The sequence below is a fragment of the Microcaecilia unicolor genome, unplaced genomic scaffold, assembly GCF_901765095.1.
Source record: "Microcaecilia unicolor unplaced genomic scaffold, aMicUni1.1, whole genome shotgun sequence".
Lineage (NCBI taxonomy): Eukaryota > Metazoa > Chordata > Amphibia > Gymnophiona > Siphonopidae > Microcaecilia > Microcaecilia unicolor.
In genome coordinates this window covers 276,637-301,747 of record NW_021962969.1, presented here as the reverse complement: position 1 = coordinate 301,747, position 25,111 = coordinate 276,637, and the positions used below count along the sequence as shown (strand labels likewise).

At 46.3% G+C, this 25,111-nt stretch overlaps 1 protein-coding gene and 1 long non-coding RNA gene across 2 annotated transcripts in view; one reads left to right on the top strand and one right to left on the bottom strand.

The window, feature by feature from the left end:
- Nucleotides 1-4,195, top strand: part of LOC115458699 (calpain-5-like) — a 145,936-nt gene extending 141,741 nt beyond the window's left edge. The window contains exon 12 of the mRNA XM_030188527.1: nt 2,313-4,195. Within this exon, the coding sequence (XP_030044387.1) occupies nt 2,313-2,495 (183 nt within the window). The 3' untranslated portion in view covers nt 2,496-4,195. The remainder of the gene's footprint in view (nt 1-2,312) is intronic.
- Nucleotides 1,082-24,758, bottom strand: LOC115458700. The gene is made up of 3 exons (XR_003940139.1): nt 24,749-24,758; nt 11,376-11,386; nt 1,082-1,165 (listed from the first exon to the last, which is right to left on the bottom strand). It is a non-coding gene; the product is annotated as an uncharacterized LOC115458700 (long non-coding RNA).
- Between the last annotated feature and the right edge of the window lie 353 nt (nt 24,759-25,111).

Below are 25,111 nucleotides of genomic sequence, written 5' to 3'. Positions count from 1 at the left end.
CACCTAAATTTTGGTTATGTCTGTGTGAACCAACGAGGCCCACTGGGGACTGGCGGAGCATTCGGTCGGCACCCCTCTGCTAAATCCACAGGAGCTTTATTATCCCTTTGGTTCAGGAACTGCAAGCACAGGCTGACAACTGGGAGAGCTATTTTAACCAGGGGCGTAGTCAGACTTCGGCGGGAGGGGAGTCCAGAGCCCGAGGTGAGCGGGCACATTTTAGCAGCCCCCGGCGCTGCCGACCCCCCCCCCCCCCACTGCCATTGCCTACCGCCACCACCACCAACAACTTTAAACCCCCCCCCCCCCAACGACGACCCTCTCGACCCCCTCTCCCGCCACCAACCCTCCCCCGCCGTCGCCTACCTTTGCTGGCGGGGGACCCCGGTCCCCACCAGCCGAGGTCCTCTTCTTCCAGCGCAAGGCTTCGTTCTGTTTCTGAGTCTGACGTCCTGCACGTTGTACGTGCAGGGCGTCAGACTCACAGAAACAGAACAAAGCCGTCCTGCACGTACAATGGGCAGGATGTCAGACTCAGAAACAGAACGAAGCCTTGCGCCGGAAGAAGACAACCTCGGCTGGCGGGGGTTGGGGTCCCCCGCCAGCAAAGGTAGCCCACGGCGACGGTGGCGGCGGGGTAGGGTTGGCGGCAGGAGGGAGGGTCATTGGCAGGGGGGTCCAGGGCCAAATCTAAGGGGGCCCAGGCCCCCGTGGCCCCACGTAGCTACGCCACTGATTTTAACACGGACTTCTCAACAAGTCTGGCACATTTAGTTTCCCAAGTCAATGCAGATGTAGTTAAATATCCTCTGAGACAGGAACTTTGTGAGAATGTGTAAAAAAAAAAAAAATCATGCTGGGCAATATTCTATTTGATTAAAGCTGGCAGGAGAGACTCCTGCCCACTTAAATCACTTATCTGTGGCTAACCATTACTATTCAGTGTTATTTTTTAATTATTTATTTATTGGGATTTATTAACCACCTTTATGAAGAGATTCACCCAAGGCAGTGTACAGTAGATATTATTTAACATCAAACTTACAATTTTGTTAGCAGCATAAGTAGTAAACATTGCCGTCGAGAGGGAGGGGGGGCAGGGGGGACAAAATTCCCCTGGCCCGGGCCTCCAATGGGGGCCGGCCGCCGCAGTCCCATCCGCCCTCTGTCGTCGAGCGTCTGCCCCCTGCATTGAAAGCGCAGTCTCACCTCCGTGAAAGCAGCACTGCAGGCAGCAGAATGCCTCCCTTCGGGCCTCCTTCCCTCTGTGTCCCGCCCTTGTCTGACGTAACGTCCGCGAGGGCGGGACACAAGGAGGGAAGGAGGGCCGAAGGGAGGTGTTTTGCTGCCTGCAGCGCTGCTTTCACGGAGGTGAGACTGCGATTTCAATGCAGGGGGCCCGGCCCGGTGGCGGACGGAGGGGGGGAGCAGCGGCGGCGACCTCGGGGGGGGGTGGAGGGGGGAGCAGCAGGGGCAGGGTCCGGCCCAGTCTCTCGGCGGCCCTGGTAGTAAAATGAACAAGTATAAATATAGGGGGCCCTTTTACTAAGGTGCACCAAAAAATGGGCTGCGCTAACGTAGGCGCATTTTGGGCATGCGCAGATCCATTTTTCAGTGCACCTGTAAAAAAAAAGGCCTTTTAAAAAATTTTTGCCGAAAATGGACGTGCGGCAAAATTAAAAATTGGTGCGCGTCCATTTTGGGTCTGAGACCTTACCGCCAGCCGTCGAATGATTACTGCAGAAGTCTTGCAAGGTCAGTGCTTGAACTCTCAGCAGCCATTTTGAATTGGCGCCAGGACAGGAGACAGCAAGACAGTCTGCAGCCGCTCCGGGCAGGAAAGAGGGGGCTCTTTCTTGCCCCCCAAGAGGTCACTAGACCACCAGGGCAGTACAGTAAGTTAAGGGGAGGGGAGGATAGGACACCCTTAGGGGGTGTGACAGGGGACAAGGTGGGGGCGTGACCGAAGCAGGATGGGGCGGGGCATGTGTTCTCTCTTTTTTGGTGGTGGCAAATATGGCAACCCTAAATCTTCATTCCTATGCAGCTCTCTAATACAGATAGCAGTGATATTCAGTCACTGTCCAGGACACCCTCTTTGCATAGAGTTTTTGTTGAGTATCATTGTAGCATTATCTGGATAGCGCCTGGAGCAATCTGAAAGATTTTTTTAGCAGCACTATCCCAGCTAGGGTACTTATCTGGAAAGTGGCTGCTCATATCCAGATATTGAATATTGAACCCATAGCTTTTAACAATTAAAAAAAAAAAAACAAACAAAAACCTAATACATGGCTTTTTGCTTTTGGTAGATTTGGAATCATAATGTGGTGAGCGACGAGTTCATGGGTCAAGTGGTCCTGACAGGCGACCCCAACGAACTTCATACACAGCACAGCCTTCAGCTCCAAGACAAAGGGGGCAAAAGGTCCACTAATTTCCCAGGGATCGTCAACGTGAGACTCCTCACCTGCAGCACGCTCACCAAGGTCTAAGCCATCCTTGGGGTCTCCCTTCCGGTGCCAGAAACGTGGTGTAAAGTATCGGAGCTCCGCCCGCATCCCGTGAAAAGAAAAAGCCAGTCCTTACCTTCAGTGCTAAGAGGTGCCTTCAGCAAACAGAAGGGTACCCCATTCCTTCAAGCGCCATCGCATTTCAGCCAACACCGAAAAGCCCGACGACATGTTGATGTAGAAGAGTATCTTAAAATGGAGAGAGTGCCAAAAGGAGACCTGAATGAGAAGCAGAAGAGCTGAAAGCCCTTACCCCTGGAGTTGAAAAGTGAAGTACCCCATGCGGGGGAAGGTTGGTTGAATTAGCTGCAACTATGGCAGCTTTTGCCGTGCAGAACCATCTCGGGCTCTTTGCTCCTCTGCTTTCCAGTTCCAGTTCTCGTGAGCAGCTCCAAAGGGTCTCGACGCACTTTGCAGCCAGTACAGGTCACAGTGTTGGTGTCGATTGTTTACATATTAATCTCCAGTTGAACCCAGTATGAAAAATAATCATATGCACCTTATTCACGGCATTTGAAAGTCACTCCTTTATGTAGAAACATTCTGTGTACCCAGCACCTCTATTCCTGTTTTATTGTACGGTTAATACAGGCATATTTATATGCTGGTGTGTGTGTTTTTCAAATGTGTCTTAGTTTATAGGTAGGTGGAGGGAGGTCAAATTGTGCGTCTGAATCAGGGCGAAAAAAATGATTGAAATAAGAACTTTGGAAATGGTGGATTTTGAAACTGTGTTGAGATTTCAATGTTAAATTGTTTCTCATTGTCGTCTTCTCCCCTACACCCTGTCCCACATGCTCTTACCATTAAAACCGCAAGGGAGCTGAGGGTAGCCAAAAAGATCCTTTAAAAAATAGTATGACCTTTTTTCTTTTCTTGATCACGCTGTGAACTCCGGCCTCCTTCAGTGGTTGATTGTACATGCATAGGTCATGCAAACTCATGCCTCCTCTGGTGGTCAGTTTATAGATTTACATGCATAAATCAGTGCTTCAGGACATTTGGAGATGATTTGTCCCCTGTTGCCCCAGAATGCAAGTGTGGACTGTTCTTTGAGCCCCAGTAATTCATGCGGTTCATAAACAAAACCACCAGATGGTTCCTGTGGTGATTTTAAAAAAGTTTATATAATTCTGTTTACATGTCCTCTCTGAACACCATCTTGGCCTATCCTGTTTGGTTTGTAATATATTAACTGTGTGACCAGCGAAGTCTTCCTTCATTGACAGTGTACAGGGTTTGTGGGACACCATGTCTGCAATGTTGTTTTTTTAATAGAAGCTGAATAATTTAACTTTTTTTTTTTTGGGGGGGGGGGGGTTGGGGGTTGAGTGCTGGAGACTTGGTGGGTCTCTCTTGACCCTTTAGTATTTTGATTCATAATTACCTGAACATTTTCCCCTTGATTTTATATCCCCCCCCCCCCCCCCCCCCCCTTAGCCTGGTTATTCTTAGCCGAAAACGATTCACCACAGCTCTTTCCGGGACTAGGCCCCGATGATCAATTCCTCAGGCTGTTCTGAAACAGCGCCCTAAAAATAGTGCTGCAACAGCATGGGGGAATTAACTCCCCAATAATCAACGCTAATAACATGCAAATTTAAGTACATTATTAGAGTTGATCATCCTGGGAAAGTGCCAAAAGCCCAGACCTCTCAAACACCCTGGAACCCCTCCAAAATCAAGGCCCTGGTGTCCTAGTGCCCCCCCCCCCCCCACCACCACCACCACCACCGGTACCTCCGTATTGGAGGAGGGAGTAGCACTCCCTCCTCTTTCCAGCGCTGCCTTCAAAATAGCGGCACCCTGCTCAGTTCATCCTGGTATGCGCTGGGCGGGTTTCCCAACCATATAAGGGCCTTGCTTTTGGAGGGGGGGGGGGTAACCCTAATGCCAGCTCTGAGACAGCAAGATATCGCATGATTAATGACCTCCTCCCCCTCCCCCTTCCTCCACAGACTATGAGACTGTTAACTCCGCAGCTTCACCAGCCAGCCAGTGGAAGACCTGAACCAGGAATCAAGCCCAGGTCTCCCCACAGTACTGCATTGAGCCTCCTGGCCAGCCCCAGTCTTTAGTCCTTTTTAACGGCAATTCCTTGCGTTGCGTGCTGCTATTGGGATTAAGCCTGGCCCTGTCAGTGCTGTGCAGATTTCACAGGAGAGAGCAATCCACCAAGGTGGATGAACACTAACTCCCACGAGGATATAACAGTGTAAAAGGAAGTGGGTAGTGGGCCAGTGACTCCAGGGAAACGGGATACAAGTCTACAAGGATATCACTTTATTCAATGACTCGACACAGTACTGTGTTTCGGCCACAGGCCTGCCTCAGGAGTCTTTGTAAACCTGCTGTGTCTTCGCGTTGCTATGTGATATCACATAGCAACGCTAAGACACAGCAGGTTTACAAAGGTCTTTTTCAGGACTCCTGAGCAGGGGCGTATCTGGACTCTGGCAGTAGGGGGGGCCAGATGGAGGGGGCACATTTTAGCCCCCCCCCCCCGGCACCATCGGACCCCCCCCCCCCGCCATTGCCAGAGCCCCCCCTGCCACCGACCCCCCCCCCCCCCCCCCCCGCCATAGCCAGAGCCCCCCCCTGCCACCAACGACTCTCTCCACCTCCTCTCCTGCCGCCAACCCTCTCCCGCTGATGTTGTTTACCTTTACTGGCGGGGGACCCCAACCCCCGCCAGCCACCGAGGTCTTCAAAGTTCTTGTTCGTCGTCCTCCTCCGTCCGTGGCCATGCTGTACACTTGATTCGGAGTCTGACGTCGCACCACGTTGTACGCGCGTACAACGTGGTGCGACGTCAGACAGCGGGGTTGGCGGCGGGAGGGGGGCCAGGGTGAAATCTGCGGGGGCCCAGGCCCCTGTGGCCCCACGCAGATACGCCCCTGCTCCTGAGGCAGGCCTGTGGCCGAAACACAGTACTGTGTCGAGTCATTGAATAAAGTGATATCCTTGTAGACTTGTATCCCCGTTTCCCTGGAGTCACCGGTCCACTACCCACTTCCTATTACACGTGCAGATTTCACAAACAGGTTAAGCATGCTCAGTGTGTAGTATGCTGGCCTAATGTCTCCAATCCTAACTAGCAAGACACCAAATAGAAAAAAAAAAAAGTCCCCTTTGAAAACGAAGTAGGGGAGAACTAATTAAAAAGAAAGAAATAGATAAAAAGGAACCTAGAAGTCCTAGAAGCCCATACGCCTGGCCCCCTCCCTGCCCATCTTCAAATCCTTACTCAAAGCCCACCTCTTCAATGTCGCCTTCAGCACCTAACCACTTTACCTCTATTCAGGAAATCTAGATTGCCCCAACTTGACATTTCGTCCTTTAGATTGTAAGCTCCTTCGAGCAGGGACTGTCCTTCTTTGTTAAACTGTACAGCGCTGTGTAACCCTAGTAATGTTAAGTAGTAGTAGTAGTGGTGGGAGATGTAGTCAAGGTCATTGTCAATGACACCTTTTCTTGGGTGTCATTCTTTTAATTTGATATCATTTCCTTTTTTTTAATATATGTCTTATTTTGTAAACCAATCGGACAATGTATGATGGGAATTGCAAAGTGTAATAAATAAATATTTTTAGAACATTACTAGGCCAGGCAGTACTGTTTAGATGTAAGTGCCCACCTCTTCAATGTCGCCTTCGGCACCTAACCACTTTACCTCTATTCAGGAAATCTAGACTGCCCCAACTTGACATTTCGTCCTTTAGATTGTAAGCTCTTCTGAGCAGGGACCGTCCTTAGTTGTTAATTTGTACAGCGCTGCGTAACCCTAGTAGCGCTCTAGAAATGTTAAGTAGTAGTAGTAGAATATCAAACACAAGTTTATTATAATAAAAATTCCCCAAAAACAGTGGAAGTTCAGAAGAAGGACTCGACATACTGCCATGTTTCGGTACAACCTGCCTGCATCAGGAGTCGCAACAAACTGAATAGTTCTAACCACATGTATTTGTTGTTGAGGGTTAAATAATCCCGAAAAAGGAAAACTATCTCTGTGAATGCTTTCTCTGCAGTGTCATTTCTTTATTTTTTAATTGGTCCTCCCCTGATTCTTTTCCGTTTTCAGTCCTATCTAACCATTTGTTTTCAGCTGCGTTACTGTGTCGCATAAAGCCACTAGCTCAGACCAGATTTACACGTCGCATATAGAAACTTGACTAGAGCAATCAGTGTCCTGGTCCTGCAGCGTGAGGTTCTGGCCTTCTTAGGCCACAAGCCCATCTGGGTTTTTTATTAGGATAATAATCAAACATATAAAAGGCGAGTGTCGTACTCACTCGCAAATGCGCAGTAGGGACTTCCCTCTCTGCCCCGCCTCTGCATCAATATGTGATGAGGGGGGCGGGACAGAGCGGGAAGTCTCTACTGCGCATGCCGCAGACGTACTCGCAACCGCTCCGCCCTCCCCCCCCCCCCCCACGAGGTCACTGCTACCGCTCCCCCCACCCAGAGTCGCCGCCTCCGCCGCCCCTCCACCCAGCCCGAGCACTGTCTTTCTTATTGAACTTACATCGCACCACGCAGACGCAGCAGGCACATCAGCAAAGCTGCCTTCGGGACGGGGCTTCCTTCTCTGCCTGTGTCCCGCCCTCACCGCGTTACGTCACACGAGGGCGGGACACAGGCAGAGAAGGAAGGCCGTCCGGATGGCAGCTTTGCTGATGTGCCCTGCTGCGTCTGCGTGGTGCGATGTAAGTTCAAGAACAGACAGTGCTCGGGCTGGGGGGGGGGGGCCTCGGAACCCCCCCATTCCAAAACGAGCCCGTTTACACGAGCTCAACGGCTAGTACTGTATATAACACAGGGAGGGAGCTATCTTATATATGTTACCACTGTAATATCTGACGAATAGTTGCAAAACCATACGTTCAGATGGTTACTGAAATTATTTTTCCCCACAAAAAGAGAGAATTTTAGTGGATAATTGTCAACAATGAAAAACTCACCTTATAAATTTTTTTTTTTTTTAAACAGTCATTTTAAAAAAATTGCAATTGCCAGAAGCCTCTCAGCGTAACCCAGCATGGTGGCTGCTTCCTGCTTTTTGGGTATATCATCCATTCACGAGTGCATTCCATTGCTTCCAAAGCAGATCTTTAAGGGGTCCTTTTACAAAAGGCGTGCTGAAAAATGGCTGGCGGTAGTGTAGGTGCAGGTTTTGGGCGCACGCCGATCCATTTTTTTTAGCGCGCCTGTAAAAAAGGCTCTTTTTTTGACAAAAATGGACATGCAGCAAAATCAAAATTGCCGCGCATTCATTTTGGGGCTGAGACATTAACGCTTGCCGTTGACCTAACGGTAAAGAATCCAGGCGGTAATGACCTACGTGCATCCAATGCCACTTGGCGCGCGTCCATTATGTGCGCCAGAAAATAAAAAAATATTTTTTCAGACGCGCATAGCGGACGCGCGCCAAAATTGAAATTACCGCAAGGGCCATGCGGTAACCGGGCGGTAACTCCAATTTGGTGCGCCTAGACGCCTACGCGGCTTACTAAAAGGGGCCCCTAAGTCACCTAGCAAGTCTCGGCGTTGACGCAGTCTTAAGATAACATCGTCCCCATGCATCGCTGTACTCATTTGCTCATTTTAGAAGTACTGTAATTGTCTCTTCTGGGATCCACAGTCTGTTCTCGGAACTGCAACGACTGTTATCTGCAATCTAAGCTCTCTCACCCCGGTAGCGAGATTGAAGACTGTGTAAACACCCGATCAACATTTCAAATGCAAATTCAGTATTTTCATTTAAAAGTCATATTGAGAATTGTTGATATAGTACATGTCTGCAGGTGACGACCTGCCTGGTCCGTCCATTCTGCCCATCAAGGTGATCAGAGCTGAATCTGGCACTCTGCGCAGTTTCCACTTAATGATTGATCTCTGTCTCTCCCTGCCAATTTTGAGGCAAGACCGTAGAAGTCTGCCCAGCACCAGGTCTAATTCCCAACTGCTGAAGTTTACCATTGAAGCTCACTCCAGCCTTGATCCTGATCTGTTTTTGCCATTTACAGGACCCAAACCATAGAAGCCTACCTGGCATCGGTCTTACTTCCGAACCTCTGAAGCTGCCATCAAAGCTCATTCCAGTTCTGAGGTCATTTAAGTTTTGCTTTAATTGGATTGCGTCCTTCTTCTATGTAGTGGTCCTCTGTTTATCCCACACATTCATGCTGATTCCAGCCAGATATAGAGTAGATTCAGCTGTGTAAGTGAAATCCTAATTTATTTGTTTTTAATCACTGATAGAGGGACAGCACATTCCATGGTCAATTTGAAACACCAAAGATTTAGTGTTTGTAGGCTCTGTCAGTAAATTGGTCATTTATGCAGCCAGGATTGGTAATTCCTGTCATTTGTGGTTGATCACCGGATACATATAATTCATGCCGAATCCAGCCAGATGTGAGAGCAGGTTCAGCTGGCTAGCTTAATGTTTATGTTCTTCTGTTCAAGCCTCCTTAAATGTGAAGCCTGAACCAAGCTGTGGCTTAAGGTGGCTGATTTGGTCAGTTCTAAAGAAGGAATATTATTTATTTATTTCTTACATTTGTACCCCACATTTTCCCACCTATTTGCAGGCTCAATGTGGCTTACATAGTACCGTAAAGGTGTTCGCCAGTCGGTTGATAACAGATACAAGGTTATATTGTGGTCGAATGAGGTAGGTGTGTGTCAGGCACCATGAGGGTCAACGGGAATAAAGATTGTATATTGTCCAGTACCATCATTGGTTATGCTGTGTTGCTGGGTGTGGGGATTTACGGTGGATTGGTGGGGTAAGCCTTTTTGAAGAGGTTGGTTTTTAGTGGTTTCCTGAAGTTTAGATAGAAGATGGGTAATGAGGTTGTGGTTTCCATAGGGTCACCAACTCCCATATCAGCTGAATGGACAAGGCCCCTGGTCTTACTGCATCTATGACAGATGCAATGGGTAAGACCAAATCAGAGCTGTCTGGACAACATAAAACTAGTTGGTAACCCTAGCAGTGCGGTGGTAAAGGAGGTTTGTTGTAGTCTTACAGCTGACCCCGATTAGGGTTACCGTATGTGCAGAGACAAAAAAAGAGGACCCCAAAAAATGGTTGCTACTTTTGCTAAAGCAATATTTAATCGTAGCAAATTCCCAGCCCCAGCCCCCAAAGGATTTCTCACCTCTCCTTGAGTGTTGCAGGAAGGATCATAAGAGCTGGCTACACTGTACACAACAGTGTCGGGCTCAGGCTTGCTTGCTTCCCGTCTTCCCTCTCAGGCTCAGCTAGCCTCCTGGTGGTGTGTGATGGGAGAGGGGGGCACCGTACGGCAGTGAGCCAGATGCCCGCCCAGACCCAGTTCAGTTGCAGACTCGCAGCAACAGGTCAGTTGAGTCTGACGACCTTGCTTGGGTCCTTGACTTGCAGTGCATGAGGAAGGATGGACGATCTTCTGCATGCCACGAGCTGACTCAGCCATACCATGCACGGGCCAGTAGATCAGGTGACCATAACTTCACTAATACAGGCGTGGATGTGTGTGTCTGCGCGTTCATCGCTTTGGGCCCGTAAACCGGACGACCTGTCAAAATGTAGAGAACTTCCCGGATGCCCGACAGTGCCCTCAAAAGGAGAACATGTTCGGGGAAACCTGGTCCTGTGGTAACTGTAACCCAAATGTATGATTTGGTCTTGCTTACTTGTCTTCCTCACCCAAGCAAGTACCGTTTTATACCAGGGCTTTGTGATGATCTGCCTTGACTCGTTGAGTGAACCACACCAGAGTAACATTGCTCAGTGCAGATCTTGGTGCAACAGGGAAGGAAGAGACCAAGCCTGTAGGTCAGACATCTGGAGATTCACCACATCATCCTTCATCTTTACAGAAGAGAAGATACCGACTTCCGTGGACGTCAGTTCACCGGCTACTGCTCTGGTCCTTTACAACAATGTTTCCCAAGTTGGTGTTGTAGTACCCCCCTTGCCAGTCAGGTTTTCATGTATATTCATTGTGGATATCCTGAAAACCTGACTGACAAGGGAGTACTCCAGGACTGACTTGGGAAACGCTGCTTTACGTGAGTATCATGGAGGGATGGGTGCCGCTATTTCTAGCAGCAGATATGATTATTATTATTACATTTGTATCCCACATTATCCCACCTTTTTGCAGGCTCAATGTGGCTTACAATTCATCGTGGATACTGGAAATAGAAAAGAATGTACATTTGGTTTTACAGCAAGTTTTGGGTACATGATGGTGAAATACATGATAGTGTTAAAGCCATAGACGTTAGGTGCATGATAGTGTGAAAGCAAAAGACATTAAAGAACATTCCTAGATATCTTAAAGAAATTAGAGTTACGCGCGTTGTTCTTTATGATATATTTTGTCGAAGAGATAAGTTTTCAGGAGTTTGCGGAAGTTGGTCATTTTGTAGACCGATTTCAGGTTACGTGGCAGCGAGTTCCAGAGCTGTGTGCTTGTATAGGAAAAGGTTGATGAATGCACTGATTTGTATTTCAAGCCTTTACGTTTGGGAGGATGGAGATTGAGGAATGTGCGGGATGCCTTTTTTGCATTTCTGGGTGGTGGTTCTATTAGGTCCGACATGTAGGCTGGGGTGTCGCCATAGATGATTTTATGGACCAAGGTACAGAGTTTGAACGTGATGCGTTCTTTGAGTGGGAGCCAGTGTAGTTTTTCGCGAAGGGGTGTGTTGCGCTTTCGTATTTTGGTTTGCCGAATATAAGTCTGGCTGCCGTGTTCTGGGCTGTTTGGAGTTTTTTTGAGTATTTGCTCTTTGCAGCCGTCGTAGAGTGAATTACAATAGTCCAGATACACTGTAATACCGTCCTGCCCCTTCTCTTCCCCCCACCCCCCCTCCATCTTCCACAACATGATGTCACAGAAGGACACTGCTGCTGCTTCCAGGGCCATGGAGGAGGAGAAATCTCAGCTCCACACTGCTGTTCTGACCATAGCTTTTTTTTTCTTTCTTTCTTTCTTGTTCTTTGTCTTGCGAGTTCTTGTTTTTAAAATGCCACATTTGGCAGTCTCTTTATAGTGCTGCTCAAGCAATTAAAAAAAAAAAACTGGTAAAATGATCACCAGACATCAGAAGCTTCTTGGTTTTCTACTCCAGCTCTGGTCAATTTCTGAGGTATTTTATATGAATTCTTTGCAGACAGATGCCTTTTTGTTGGTATCAAGGTGAAAATTATACAAGGATGTTGCTGCATGAGCCTTGGGGGCCAAAAAGGCCCCTTCAGATGCCTTTCTTTTTTACTTAAGGAGATGAACAAGCAGTGGCTGTAAGGAAAATGGTCTTCTGAACTACATTTCCTATAATGCACAGCAGCCCCGTTATTAGGGTTTCAAGGTGCTTTTCCTACTAAATCCAGATCTTCAAATCCATGGTTGCAGTGGGCTAAAAACAGAAAGGTATGAGCCCATCCTGTGGAAAATAGTTGGCTGCCTGATCTGCTGCCTGACTAATAACATTTTCAAACAGTGAATGTCAGCCTGGCCTTCAGGCCTTCCTTCAGAGAGAAAAAGCCATAAATTAGAGAGGTTTATTAAAAAAAAAATCTGTTAAACTTGTATTAGGGCCAAAATGCCAAACTTACTTCCACCTCTTTTCTGAATAAAACTTGTTTTTCACTAAATAAAAATCCATTTTACCTCTTTGTAAGTGAGATTATTGAATATTAATCCGCATAATCTTAATTTTTGATGATTACTATGGGCAATGTGTAATTTTCTTTCTCAACAGTGGGGTTTTTTTATCCAACTTTGAGGGTATTTGTTTATGGCTCATTTTTTGTTATGTAAACTTTTTGAATTTTAGCTACCAAATTTTGTAAAGTTTTGTCCTTTTTCTTTTGCCTTATCAACACTGTCACCCTCGTTTGACTGGGAGGCACCCTGTTGTTTTGCTGTACTGTAATGCTTGTCTGTGTGCAATAAAATGATTGTAAAATGGTATGTTTAGAAAATATAAAAGATAATAAAATATCCTTTGCAGGGAACAGAAGTTGTTAAGTGACTGTTGGATATAAACAGGGCCGGTCTTAGGGCAAGGCGACCGCATAGGGCCTCGCACTCAAGGGGGCCCCTCACGGTACGCCTCTGCCCCAACTGCCCGAGTTCCAGTCCCCCTCCCTCTGAATTTTAAAAGTTACCTCGTCAGGTTACAGGCGGCAGCAGTGAAAAGAGTGCGAGCTGCTCGGCGCTTCAGGAGCCTTCCCTTCCCTCTCTCAGCTCTGGTCCTGCCCTCATGGGCGGGGCCAGAGCTGAGAGAGAGAACGGAAGGTTCCTGAAGCGCCGAGCTCGCATGCTTTTCACTGCTGCTACCTGCCGCTGCCTGTAACCCAACGAGGTAACTTTTAAAATTCAGAGGGAAGGAGGCCTCGGAAGGAGGGGGGGCCCTGGAACTCGGAGGGGGGCTGGGCCCTGGAGCTAGGGTAGGGACGGGGCTAGGGTGGGGCCCCATCAAATTGGTCTGCACAGGGCCCCGCACTTGCTAAGATCGGCCCTGGATATAAAAGGGGTAATTCTATGAGAAGCTGCCGGAATGGATGGAAATGTTGGCATTCCAGTCATACACGCGCCAATGTTGCCAGGCCTTGAATAACCATTTTTCTAAAGACACACAAGGTAGGGATGGGCAGATGGCCTTCCAAAAAGCAGAACAAGTCTCCAGAGGTGAGGTGGCAGTCAAGGTATTTATTAAAGCACCAACTATAAAAGACTCGACACGGAGCTGTGTTTAGGCATGAAAACGCCTACTTCAGGAGTCAATACAACCTTCTTGATTCTTTCCTCTAACGGTTGGTACTGAGTGTTCTCATATAAGATGAGCAACTACTGCCCCAACGGAAGGTTTTATGGACATGCACCCACTGTTCATCGAATCACACAAATGTGTATTGATGTCTGTCCATAAGAACGTAAGAGTTGCCATACTGGGACAGACTGAAGGTCCATCAAGCCCAGTATCCTGTTACCTCTTCAAATACTCTCCAAATACTGTGTGTTCTAACCATTTTTTTTACCACACAATTCTATTATGTGCTAGCATTTGATAATGTATAACTTTGCAGGTGGGTATTCATAGACGTGGGGCACACATTTGAGGACAAAGCCCAAAAAAGGAATATAATCTCTGTGCATTCCTTAACGAGCCAAGCCTGAGAATTTATACCAGCTCTGTGGCTGGTACAAGTGATCATGCCTGAAACATAAAGAAACATTTTTCACCTATCACACTAGTATCCTATAAGAATAAATAGGTGCACCCTTTACAGAATTACCCTCCAACGGGGTAATTCTATAATTGTGTGCCTCTATGTAGATGCCCAGAGGGCCTCTGGTTGGCATATAGGACCAGAGTCAATATAAATGGTGCCCAGCGCTATTGTATTGTATTGTAACACTTATACCCCACGCTTTCCCACTTATTAGCAGGTTCAATGCGGCTTACATAATACAACATAGTAACATATAGTAACATAGTAGATGACGACAGAGACCTGTATGGTCCATCCAGTCTGCCCAACAAGATAACTCATATGTGCATACCTGACCTTGATTTGTATCTGCCATTTTCAGGGCCCAGACTGTAGAAGTCTGCCCAGCCCCGCCTCCCCCCACGGCTCCGCCACCCAATCTCGTCTAAGCTTCTGAGGGATCCATTCCTTCTGAACAGGATTCCTTTATGTTTATCCCACGCACGTTTGAATTCCATTACCGTTTTCATCTCCACCACCTCCCACAGGAGGGCATTCCAAGTATCCACCACTCTCTCCGTGAAGAAATACTTTACAAGAAAACACAAAATGGATAAACAGCTAAATATAGTATATAAGAGGTGGACAATAAAAAGTGGGTAAGTAGGATAGGTAAGGGAGGAAGGTGGTAGAGGGTGTAAATTGGGATAGTGTGTTATTAATTATGGAAGAATGTATAATGATAGTTGGAAGAGGGATGAATTCAAGAAGGGTAAATGAGGAAGCATATTTCAGGTTCTGTCATATGGTCAGATCCGGGTATCACAGATGGATTCCTAATTTCAGTCAAGTCATTTGTGTAGCCTTGCTTGAAGAGGTGCTTTGGGTTGAGTATCCTTTATAGAAAAGCATGTAGTGCTAATTCCCATGCCCAGCTGGGACACCAAGACTTGCCTGCTGAAACCAGGTGTAATTCCTGGCATGCAATATGGGCGCAGATCATAAGTAATGCCACACTGGGAAAAGACCAAGGGTCCATCGAGCCCAGCATCCTGTCCCCGACAGCGGCCAATCCAGGCCAAGGGCACCTGGCAACCTTCCCAAACGTACAAACATTCTATACAATCAAGCCATTGTGACATCACTAATGAGGTTGGCTCTTATTGGTGGAATGAGCCACTATGACATCACAATAGGTTAAATCACTGCTCTATGTAATAAAAGTGAGCCAAGTAGAGGACATAAGTACATAAGTAATGCCACACTGGGAAAAGACCAAGGGCCCATCGAGCCCAGCATCCTGTCCACGACAGCGGCCAATCCAGGCCAAGGGCACCTGGCAAGCTTCCCAAACGTACAAACATTCTATACAATCAAGCCATTGTGACATCACTAATGAGGTTGGCTCTTATTGGTGGAATGAGCCACTATGACATCACATTAGGTTAAATCACTGTTCTATGTAATAAAAGTGAGGCAAGTAGAGGACATAAGTACATAAGTAATGCCACACTGGGAAAAGACCAAGGGTCCATCGAGCCCAGCATCCTGTCCACGACAGCGGCCAATCCAGGCCAAGGGCACCTGGCAAGCTTCCCATAACGTACAAACATTCTATACATGTTATTTCTGGAATTGTGGATTTTTCCCAAGTCCATTTAGTAGTGGTTTATGGACTTGTCCTTTAGGAAACCGTCTAACCCCTTTTAAAACTCTGCCAAGCTAACCGCCTTCACCACGTTCTCTGGCAACGAATTCCAGAGTTTAATTATGCGTTGGGTGAAGAAAACGTTTCTCCGATTTGTTTTAATTTACTACACTGTAGTTTCATCGCATGCCCCCTAGTCCTAGTATTTTTGGAAAGCGTGAACTGACGCTTCACATCCACCTGTTCCACTCCACTCATTATTTTATATACCTCTATCATGTCTTCCCTCAGCTGTCTCTTCTCCAAGCTGAAAAGCCCTAGCCTCCTTAGTCTTTCTTCATAGGGAAGTCGTCCCATCCCCGCTATCATTTTAGTCGCCCTTTGCTGCACCTTTTCCAATTCTGCTATATCTTTCTTGAGATGCGGCGACCAGAATTGAACACAATACTCAAGTTGCGGTCGCACCATGGAGCGATATAACGGCATTATGACATCCTCACACCTGTTTTCCATACCCTTCCTAATAATACCCAACATTGTTGTTCTGTAACTGCATGCAAATTTCCAGAATGTTCATTACCTGGCCATTCCCCTCCCATGGCCAAGCCTCCTTTCAGGTTGTGTGCTATGGGATTTGGGGGCGCAGTTTTAAGGAATAGCAAGATGCATGCCAATATCAATAATTGACTTGTGCCCAGTTATTGGTGTTAATTGGCTCATTACCGAGTTTAGTTGTATGCACGCATCTCAGGATTGCATGCAAATCTGAGTATCCTTTATAGGATCTGGGTATAATATTAGTATATAAGGGAAAGTAGGCACCTACTTTTCTTACAGAATACTAACATATGAACATATGCATGAGCACGCCAGCCATAGAGCTGGTGAAAATACACGTGTCTAGTTTTGGCAGGTACATGCATAACGTATTCTGTAAATTAAGTGTGTAAATGTGGGTACTTCTCAGGTTTATACCAACTGCAAACTATGTTGGAGATTTGTGCTTAGATGCCTTTTAGTGTGAACAGTTTTTATTGAACATATGAACATGCAACCATGAAACAGAGGTGCAGTTCAATTTTACATAGGAAAATTCCCATCCCCTACTCCCCTCATTATCTAATAGGGCTCGGTTGCTAGCGTCTCGTTATATCAACGAACTAAAAAGTCACTTTTCTATTATAAGTACCACCTATATAGATTTGGCAGCAAAACTGGGAAGTTGTTGGCCCGCCTTGCAAAAAAGAATAGTGGGCCCCATAGGGTGAATACTTTGCGAACTGGTGCTGGAGAGTTCATAAGGAATGATCGGGGCTTCTTGATCTTTTTCCTAACTTTTATGAGGGGCTCTATGTGCAACCCCTGGATTTAGGCTTATTGGGTACTACTTATTTGCAAACTTGATGTTTACCTGCTATTTCCCAATGAGATCAGGCTTCCTTGAATCAGGGGCGTAGCTACGGGTGGGCCTGGGCCCACCCAATCTCGGCTTAGGCCCGCCCAGTTTGTCTGATTCACCAATTGGCGCCGATCTTCTAGGCGCCGGTTAAGCTGCACAAGCCTGGATTGTTACCGGTTTTTGCAGTGCTCGGGTCCGTCCGGATCATTCAGCCTAAGTCGGTAGTGGAGTTAATCAGCAGCTGGGAGGATCTACTTTGACAGGGTAGCTCATCGCTGACTGCATCGCCGCGCGGTTGCTAATGCTGCTGCTGTGATAGTGCTTTGTCTGCACTCTGCAGCTGCTCTCACCGGTGCCTGCTTCCCCCCCACGGCACGGCGTGAATGCGAAGAAGGGGAGAGGAGGGAAAGATGCCAGATCGCGGACTGGAGGAGAGATACAGGATCAGGAGAGTGGAAGAGAGGGGTTAGATGCCGGGCGCCGCGGGGGTGGGGTTGATTATAAGAATGGTGCTCGGTGTGTGAGGGCAGCCATGATTGACTTGGTAACCCGGAGAGTGGCCGTTGGGGACAGATTTTTCCTTTTCGTCAGTATTTTTGCTCCAGTTTTCAGGGCATGAGACTGAGTCCGAGGAAGGCAACTGCTTCTACATTAGGTTTGCACTTTGAACTGAGGGAGCTGAGTTAAAATCGGAAGAAAAATGAGACGTACAGAAGATTCAGGACTGTCTGTACGTGAGGGTCGTAGGCTCACTGAAATCCAGTCTCAGAGCTTTTTGTAATAATGTGCTTTTTGTGAAGTAGTGTTTTCTTTTGGTTTAGTGTTAACACTTATCACAAACTATAGTCTGCAAATCCCAAAAAAATGTGTCCAGTGAGGATTGTACTATATGCTAAACATAAAAATACACAAAAATTAAGCAGGGTAGACTAACAAAGAGGGGTTTTTTTAACCCTTCCGCAGATGGCTAGGTAATCTGTCTCTAGCATTATGTAATATGCATTTAGAGGGTTTTTAAATTATTTTTTTCATATTAATAAGAATAATTTTCCATAGTAACTGATTTTTTTTGAGCAAGAGACTGGATACTAATTTTCTAGAAGTAATGGCTATCGCATCTATTTGATATTCTGCATTGTGGTTGGACCAATAGTCCATGTAACCCAGTATCTTATTTCCAACAGTAGTCAATTCAGGTCACAAGTAATGCGTTCCATAGTTATGTGCTTATGTATGAGAGGACATGAAATGAGATTGAAGGGGGGCAGACTCAAGAAAAATGTCAGGAAGTATTTTTTCATGGAGAGAGTGGTGGATACTTGGAATGCCCTCCTGCGGGAGGAAGTGGAGATGAAAACAGTAATGAAATTCCAAAATGCGTGGGATAAACATAAAGGAATCCTGTTCAGATGGAATGGATCCTCAGAAGCTTAGCTGAGATTGGGTGGCAGAGCCGGGGGGGGGGGGGGAGGCGGGGCTGGTGGTTGGGGGGGGGGCCTTGTTCTGGGCAGACTTCTACGGTCTGTGCCCCGAAAATGGCAGAAACAAATCAAGGTCAGGTATACACATAAAGTAGCACATAAGAGTTTAAATTGTTGGGTAGACTAGATGGACCGTGAAGGTCTTTTTCTGCCGTCATCTACTATGTTACTATGTCGGGCCGGTCTCTTCCAACTGTGCCTGTGTACCACTGCTAGCACTGAGCTCCTCCGAGGACCCGTCCCGAATCTGGGTCGGATCCTAGGAGGAGCTCAGTACTGGCAGTGGAACACAGACACAGTTGGAAGAGATCGGGCCCGATGAGTCGCATTCACGCTGCAGGGGGAGGGGGCATGTGGGGGACAGGACAGCAGGCACCGGTGAGAGTAACTGCAGAGTGCAGACAAAGCAATATGGCAGCAGCAGCTTTAGCATCCAAGGTGCTGTGTCACTCACTTCAGCCTCAGACGGGCCTCAGCACTCCCGTGCTGCCACAAACAGGGCCAGGTGCAGGATCCAGCGCAGTCTGCAGTGCTCTGCTCCACGTGCACACTGACTGCATAGTGTGCATAACTGCAACAACATTTAAGCCCAGGTAAAAGCAAATGTTTTAATTTTTATTATGTATAATGCTGGACTGCTGGTGGGTTTCAGGGTGGGGATAGGCTCAATGCTCAGGTTAAAATAAAATTTAAAAAAAGGCTGTAGATTTCATGTTGGTGTGGGTGGTCGCTTTTTTTAATGTTAACCTGGGCACTGCAGAGCCTATCCCCACCTAGAAACCCACCAACATTAAATACAAAAACGTTAAAAAAATTATTTTAACCTGGGCCTGGGTACTGCAGAGCCCAGGATTTAAAAAAAACAAAAACCCGTTTTGTATTAATGTAGGTGGGTTTCTGAATGGAGGTGGGCTCTGCCATGCGCAGGACATTAAAATACAAAATGTTTTATATTTAATGCTAGTGTGCTTTAAGGTGGGGTGGGGGTGAGATTAGGAAGAGCAGGGGAGATGCAAGACGGGGGATGGGTAGGGCTTAGGACACGGCTGATGTTGGGCTCTAGGGAGGGGTGGGGGTAGGGTAGGGCTAATGCCTAGCTACAGGATGGATGGTGGAGATCTTGTCATATGTTGAGGTGTTTGCCATTATAGTAGACTTATGTCTGGTCAAGTTTAAGATACGGGATAATGTAACTATATAAAAAATATTGTTTTTTTTCTATTAAGTATGTATGTGGTTTATGTTGATGCAGGGCAGCTGTTGGGCAGACTACTTAGAAATTCGTGATCAAATGCATTCTAATGCATTATTTTGTAGTATTCCAAGAAACACTACTCATACTTATATATATAGTGCCCACCCATATTAGCTCTGGGCCCACCCAAAATGTCAGGTCTGGCTACGCCACTGCCTTGAATGCTCTTTATCACTGAGGATAAAGTCACGGTGATTGCCCAAAGTAAGTCCTATAAAGCTCTGGGCCTTGATGGATAAAGGGCGGAATTTTATAAACTGTTAAAAAATGAAATTGCATCTCCTTTGGCAGCAGCAAAAAAAACAAAACAAAACTGAAGGCTTGTCTATCCAACCTAACAACCTAACTTGGGACTCCAAAATCAATAGCCTTGGCCCTCATTTTCTTTTTAGGGGCATAATAAGCAATGATGTTCCTTCTTAAGACCACCTTTGCTGTCTCCCACCTTCCAAGATATCAATTTTAAAACATTAAGAGGGGCATTTTCGAAAGAAACGTCCAAGTTGCGATTTGGACGTCTTTGCAAAATGTCAAAATCCAGGGACAGGGAAAACCGTATTTTCAAAAAAAAAAAAAAAAAAAGGATGTCCATCTTTCGTTTTGAAAATACCATCAGAGACATCCAAATCCTTAAATTGAGACGTCCTTGGATTCGGGCGTTCCTGACTTTCGGCGATTTTCGAAACCAAAGATGTCCATGTCAAAAACGTCTGAAATGCAAGCCATTTGGACATGGAAGGAGCCAACATTTGTAGTGCACTGGTCCCCCTGAGATGCCAGGATACCAACCGGGCACCCTAGGGGGCACTACAGTGGACTTCATAAAATGCTCCCAGGAACATAGCTCCCTTACCTTGTGTGCTGAACCCCCCCCCCCCCAAAAAAAAACAAAAAAAAAACCCACTACTCCCAACTGTACACCACTACCATAGCCCTTAGGAGTGAAGGGGGGCACCTATATATGAGTACAGTAGGTTTGTGGTGGGTTTTGGAGAGCTTGCTGTTTCCTCCACAAATGTAACAGGTAGGGGGGTCCGCCTGTCTGAAGTGCACTGCAGTACCCACTAAAACTGCACCTGGGACCTTCACGCGCTGTCTTGGACCTGAGTATGGCATAGAGGCTGGTACGAAATATTTTTAAAGAAGATTTTTGAGGGTGGGAGGAGGTTAGTGACCACTGGGGGAGTAACGAGAGGTCATTTTGTGCCTTATTCATAAAAAAAAACACGTCCAGGTGAAAACGTCCAAGTGTTCGACAGGAACATCCTTGCTTTTTTCAATTATGGGTCAAAGACGTCCAAGTGTTAGGCACGCCCAAGTCCCACCTTCACTACACCTCCGACATGCCCCCTTGAAATTTGGACGTCCTTGCGACAGACTGCAGTTGGAGACGTCCAAATTCGGGTTTCAATTATACTGATTTAGACGGCTCTGTGAGAAGGACGTCCATCTTCCGATTTATGTCGAAAGATGGATGACCTCTTTTGAAAATGAGCCTGTAAGTGACCCATATTTCCAAAAGGATAGTAAAAACAGAAAAAAAGTACAACACCTGGGAGAATGTCCCAGCCATCACTCTCCCCAGAAAGTACAGAAGTCAAAAAAACTTATGCTACATCTGTATCAGGACTCCCCCACCCCCAATTCCCCCCACCCCCATACCATCCCCTCCCAAGAATAATAGCAGGCACCAAAAACAGCAAGAAAGGCACCAACAGTCCCGTGTCCCCAATCTACACACCCCCTGGCCTCCCAACCTATTCATGTTTTATAAAACTCCCCACAAAAGGACCTTTCCATCTTAACACGGTACCTCTATCCATCCCACCCTCTGAAAAAAAATATATATACTGGCCCCACCATACCAGTACAATATATCATTCACCAAATAACAAACCGATAGCAAAACGATTTCCTTGTGCCAGAAAGAAAAACGTGAATTAGACCCGCTTTAAAAGCGGCTAGCTCAAGACCAAACTTGTCTTTGGACTCATTTGTGATTTTGCTGAGGTGGAGAGGTAGAATTGTTGACTTCTTGTAGCTGCTTCATCTCAGAAGGCCCTGCAAGTACTATTACCCGTGGCCGAATACCTCAAGCCTGCAGTTCACCTCTGAGCTCGGAGATAAACTAACCTTGCCTCCGAAGTCCTTGACCATGGAGGGGAAAAGAAAACAAAAAGGATTTTAGGACCCAGTAAGCAGACAGGTGGTAAGTACAAGCTACTAGTTGTTTATTTAAATCCAATTTGGGGTATGGAAAAAGTGATGTTCTTAACACATTAGGTTCTTTTGTAACATAAAAATACATAAAAAATACAAAAATACATAAATACATAAATTTTTCTAACAAGTGCAGCAGTAGAACAACAGTGAAACCAACAGACAAGTATTAACTAAAGTATCTTATTTGTTCTCTCTCAACCTATAAATTTCCTTTATATTGTGTGTCTCAAGAATCAATTATTTTGAATTACTTTGTCTTTTGGGTGTGAACACCCAGATTCAGTCTCTACAACAGGTAAGTCAGATTAAACTGTGACCCTTCAGTGTCCTTTTGCAAAGGAGTGAAGACTTATCTTTGGCCCTTCTTGGAACTTTTTTGTTCTTCCCCTTGCTTGTATGTTGGAGCTCAGGATCTTCCCTTTCAGTACTCACCCTCACCCTTTAAATTAAATCAACAAAAAAAAACCACCTTCCTTCCTGACTAACAGCAGGAACAGCACTAGCTGGGATTCAGGGATAACTGTGGCTTACTAACCAACAAAATAAATAATAATTGTATAACCTTAAATAGTTTCTCTGTTCTTGTACTGAGTTCCCTAACTAAGGAAGGGCACTCTTCATTGGATCTTGTAGTCACACTGCTCACAGCAACTTTGTCTCTCCAAACTCATGCAATATTCCACTCTAGTGCACCAGCATGTGAACACACATACTGGAAGCCCAACCTTAAGCTTGGAGACCAGTTTTCCTAAAGGCTTAACTGGGATTAATCCACTTGCATAAATCCGTCTTACACAACCTTGCACAGGGTCGCTCCACCACAGTCTTAACTGTAGAACTTTTAAACAGCAGACAAACAAAAAAACAGTTTAGTTCTTTCTTTCTCTTGTTCAAATCCAACACTTTTCACCTTCAGCACACTTCAGCTGCATTCAGTGTTTCAGCACTAAACACTGGCAGAGAAATTTCCTTTCAGATACTTAAACAGTACACAAAAAAAAAACATAGTTTTACAACTTTCTTTCTCTGCTCAAATCCAACACTTTTCACCTTCAACTCTCTTCATCTGCATTCCGGAATTCAAAGCTCACAGAAAAACTTACTTTCACACACTTTTCTGACTAGAAATCCTGTCATGCACTCATGTGCAAATGATCAAAAGTCAACGCGAGCGTGCAAGCCCATTAGCGCCGTTTTTGTGTACGCTTTTAACAACGTGGGATGAATAACGTGGTTACCGCCATAAACAACAAGCGCACCAGGCACTTGCGCACATGACATTTAAATATAGTCAATCTCATGTAAATAAGGTCATTTCGCGTTCCTCCTGGATGATCGAAAACTAGTGCCTCATGAACAGAGGTGTTGAACAGAGCTATGTCGAAAAACAGTGCTGCAGAATAATGCCAGGTCCTCTTCCTTCCTTCACGTGAGCCGGAAGTGCAAAGCTGGAAGACAAATTATAGCACGCGTTGTTCCGAGTGGGGGAGTAATTTGTTTGTACTGCTTTTGTCAACTTTCCTTTTTAGCGATATGTGATGGTGGTGTAGCAGTAGTCCTTGCCTGCTATCGCATTCTTGCAGAAGCGCAGGTAGGAGTGCAGGAGGGAGACCCACCAGCAAGGGCGGGGGTTGACCACCAGCAGGTCTTCAGGCCGCTACCTTGGCAGCGTGTATAACGCACAAGGGTGTCGTCGTAGGAAATGTCTGATACGGAGATCGTCAATATGTACCGTTTGAATAGAGAGGCTATTTTAGAACTTTATGCCAAGATAAAATGAGACATTGATTCCCGAACTGCGCGATCACATGCTGTCCCTGGACTGGTTAAACTACTGTGCACATTGCAGTTCCTGGCAACGGGTTCTTTCCAGCACGTGGTTGGGGCTTGCTGTGGTGTGGAGCAATCAACATTTTCAAAGCATCTAAAAGTGGTTTTGAATGCCTTAACTGCACGTTGCAGGGACTATGTCCGTTTCCCGCGGAGCGAGGTAGAATTGCAGCAGTTAAAAGTGCAATTCTTCAGTATAGGTAGCTTTCCCAATGTTTTGGGGGCCACTGATTGCACCCATGTCCCATTGGTCCCGCCATCAAAAACAGAATCAGTTTACCGCAACAGGAAGTCTGCCTCCTCCATAAACGTACAGGCTATTTGTGACGCCAGGCTAAGGGAGAGAGTTGCTGGTCATGGGAGAGGGGGAGGAGAACTGGAGGGAAGGGAGAGCTGCCGATATAGCACAAGGAGGGAGGGAAGGGAAACAAGAGATACCAGACCAAGGAAATGACGGATTCTTGCGGGAAATGGTTAGTGTGCTGTACTCGTTATTGATGGATTTTACATGCGACCTGTCGTGACCATTTTGTGAACTGCTTTATTGGGTTATTTGCTATTGCTGCTGTCCTGACACTCCTTGTTTTCTCTTTAATTGTAGGATGTGCCGTCGACAATTCGACTGGATGTGTCTATACACAGATGTCACACAACATCTGTGATTTGCCATGCAGTTGCCTGTTCATCTACTCAAGTCCTCAAGTCTATCAACCCCGCAGCATTGGTTCAACAATAGCACTTTACTATGTGAAATGGAAACGCCTGTATTAACCGTTACCAGTTACAATGCACAGAAAATGGAACGATCTGTACCAACAGTGCAGCGCTGTCAAACAGAAATTGTCCAGTGGAAGCCACTGTTTAACCTGTACATGAGGCTTGATCTCATCCGTTCGAACCCATCCGTCTTTCAAACAGAGAGTAAGAATGACTTTGTAAATAAGCATTGTCCAATTTTATTGGCCACGCTTCATAACACATAACAGTTTTCATTTAACATAGTAACATAGTAGATGACGGCAGAAAAAGACCTGCACGGTCCACCCAGTCTGCCCAACAAGATAAACTCACATGTGCCATTTTTTGTGTATACCTTACCTTGATTTGTACCTGTCTTTTTCAGGGCACAGACCGTATAAGTCTACCCAGCACTATCCCAACCTCCCAACCACCCGCCCCGCCACCCACCACCGGCTCTGACACAGACCGTATAAGTCTGCCCAGCACTATCCCCGCCTCCCAACCACCAGCCCTGCCTCCCACCACCGGCTAAGCTTCTGGGGATCCCTTCCTTCTGAGGAGGATTCCTTTATGTTTATCCCACGCATGCTTGAATTCCGTTACCGTTTTCCTCTCCACCACCTCCCGCGGGAGAGCATTCCAAGCATCCACCACTCTCTCCGTGAAAAAATGCCTCCTGACATTTTTCTTGAGTCTATTAAACATTTATTTAACATTTATTTAACATTTAACATATATGTGTAAACGATTTTTTATTGATACTGCAGCAGAATAAACATACAGGGATCTGCATATGACATACATCA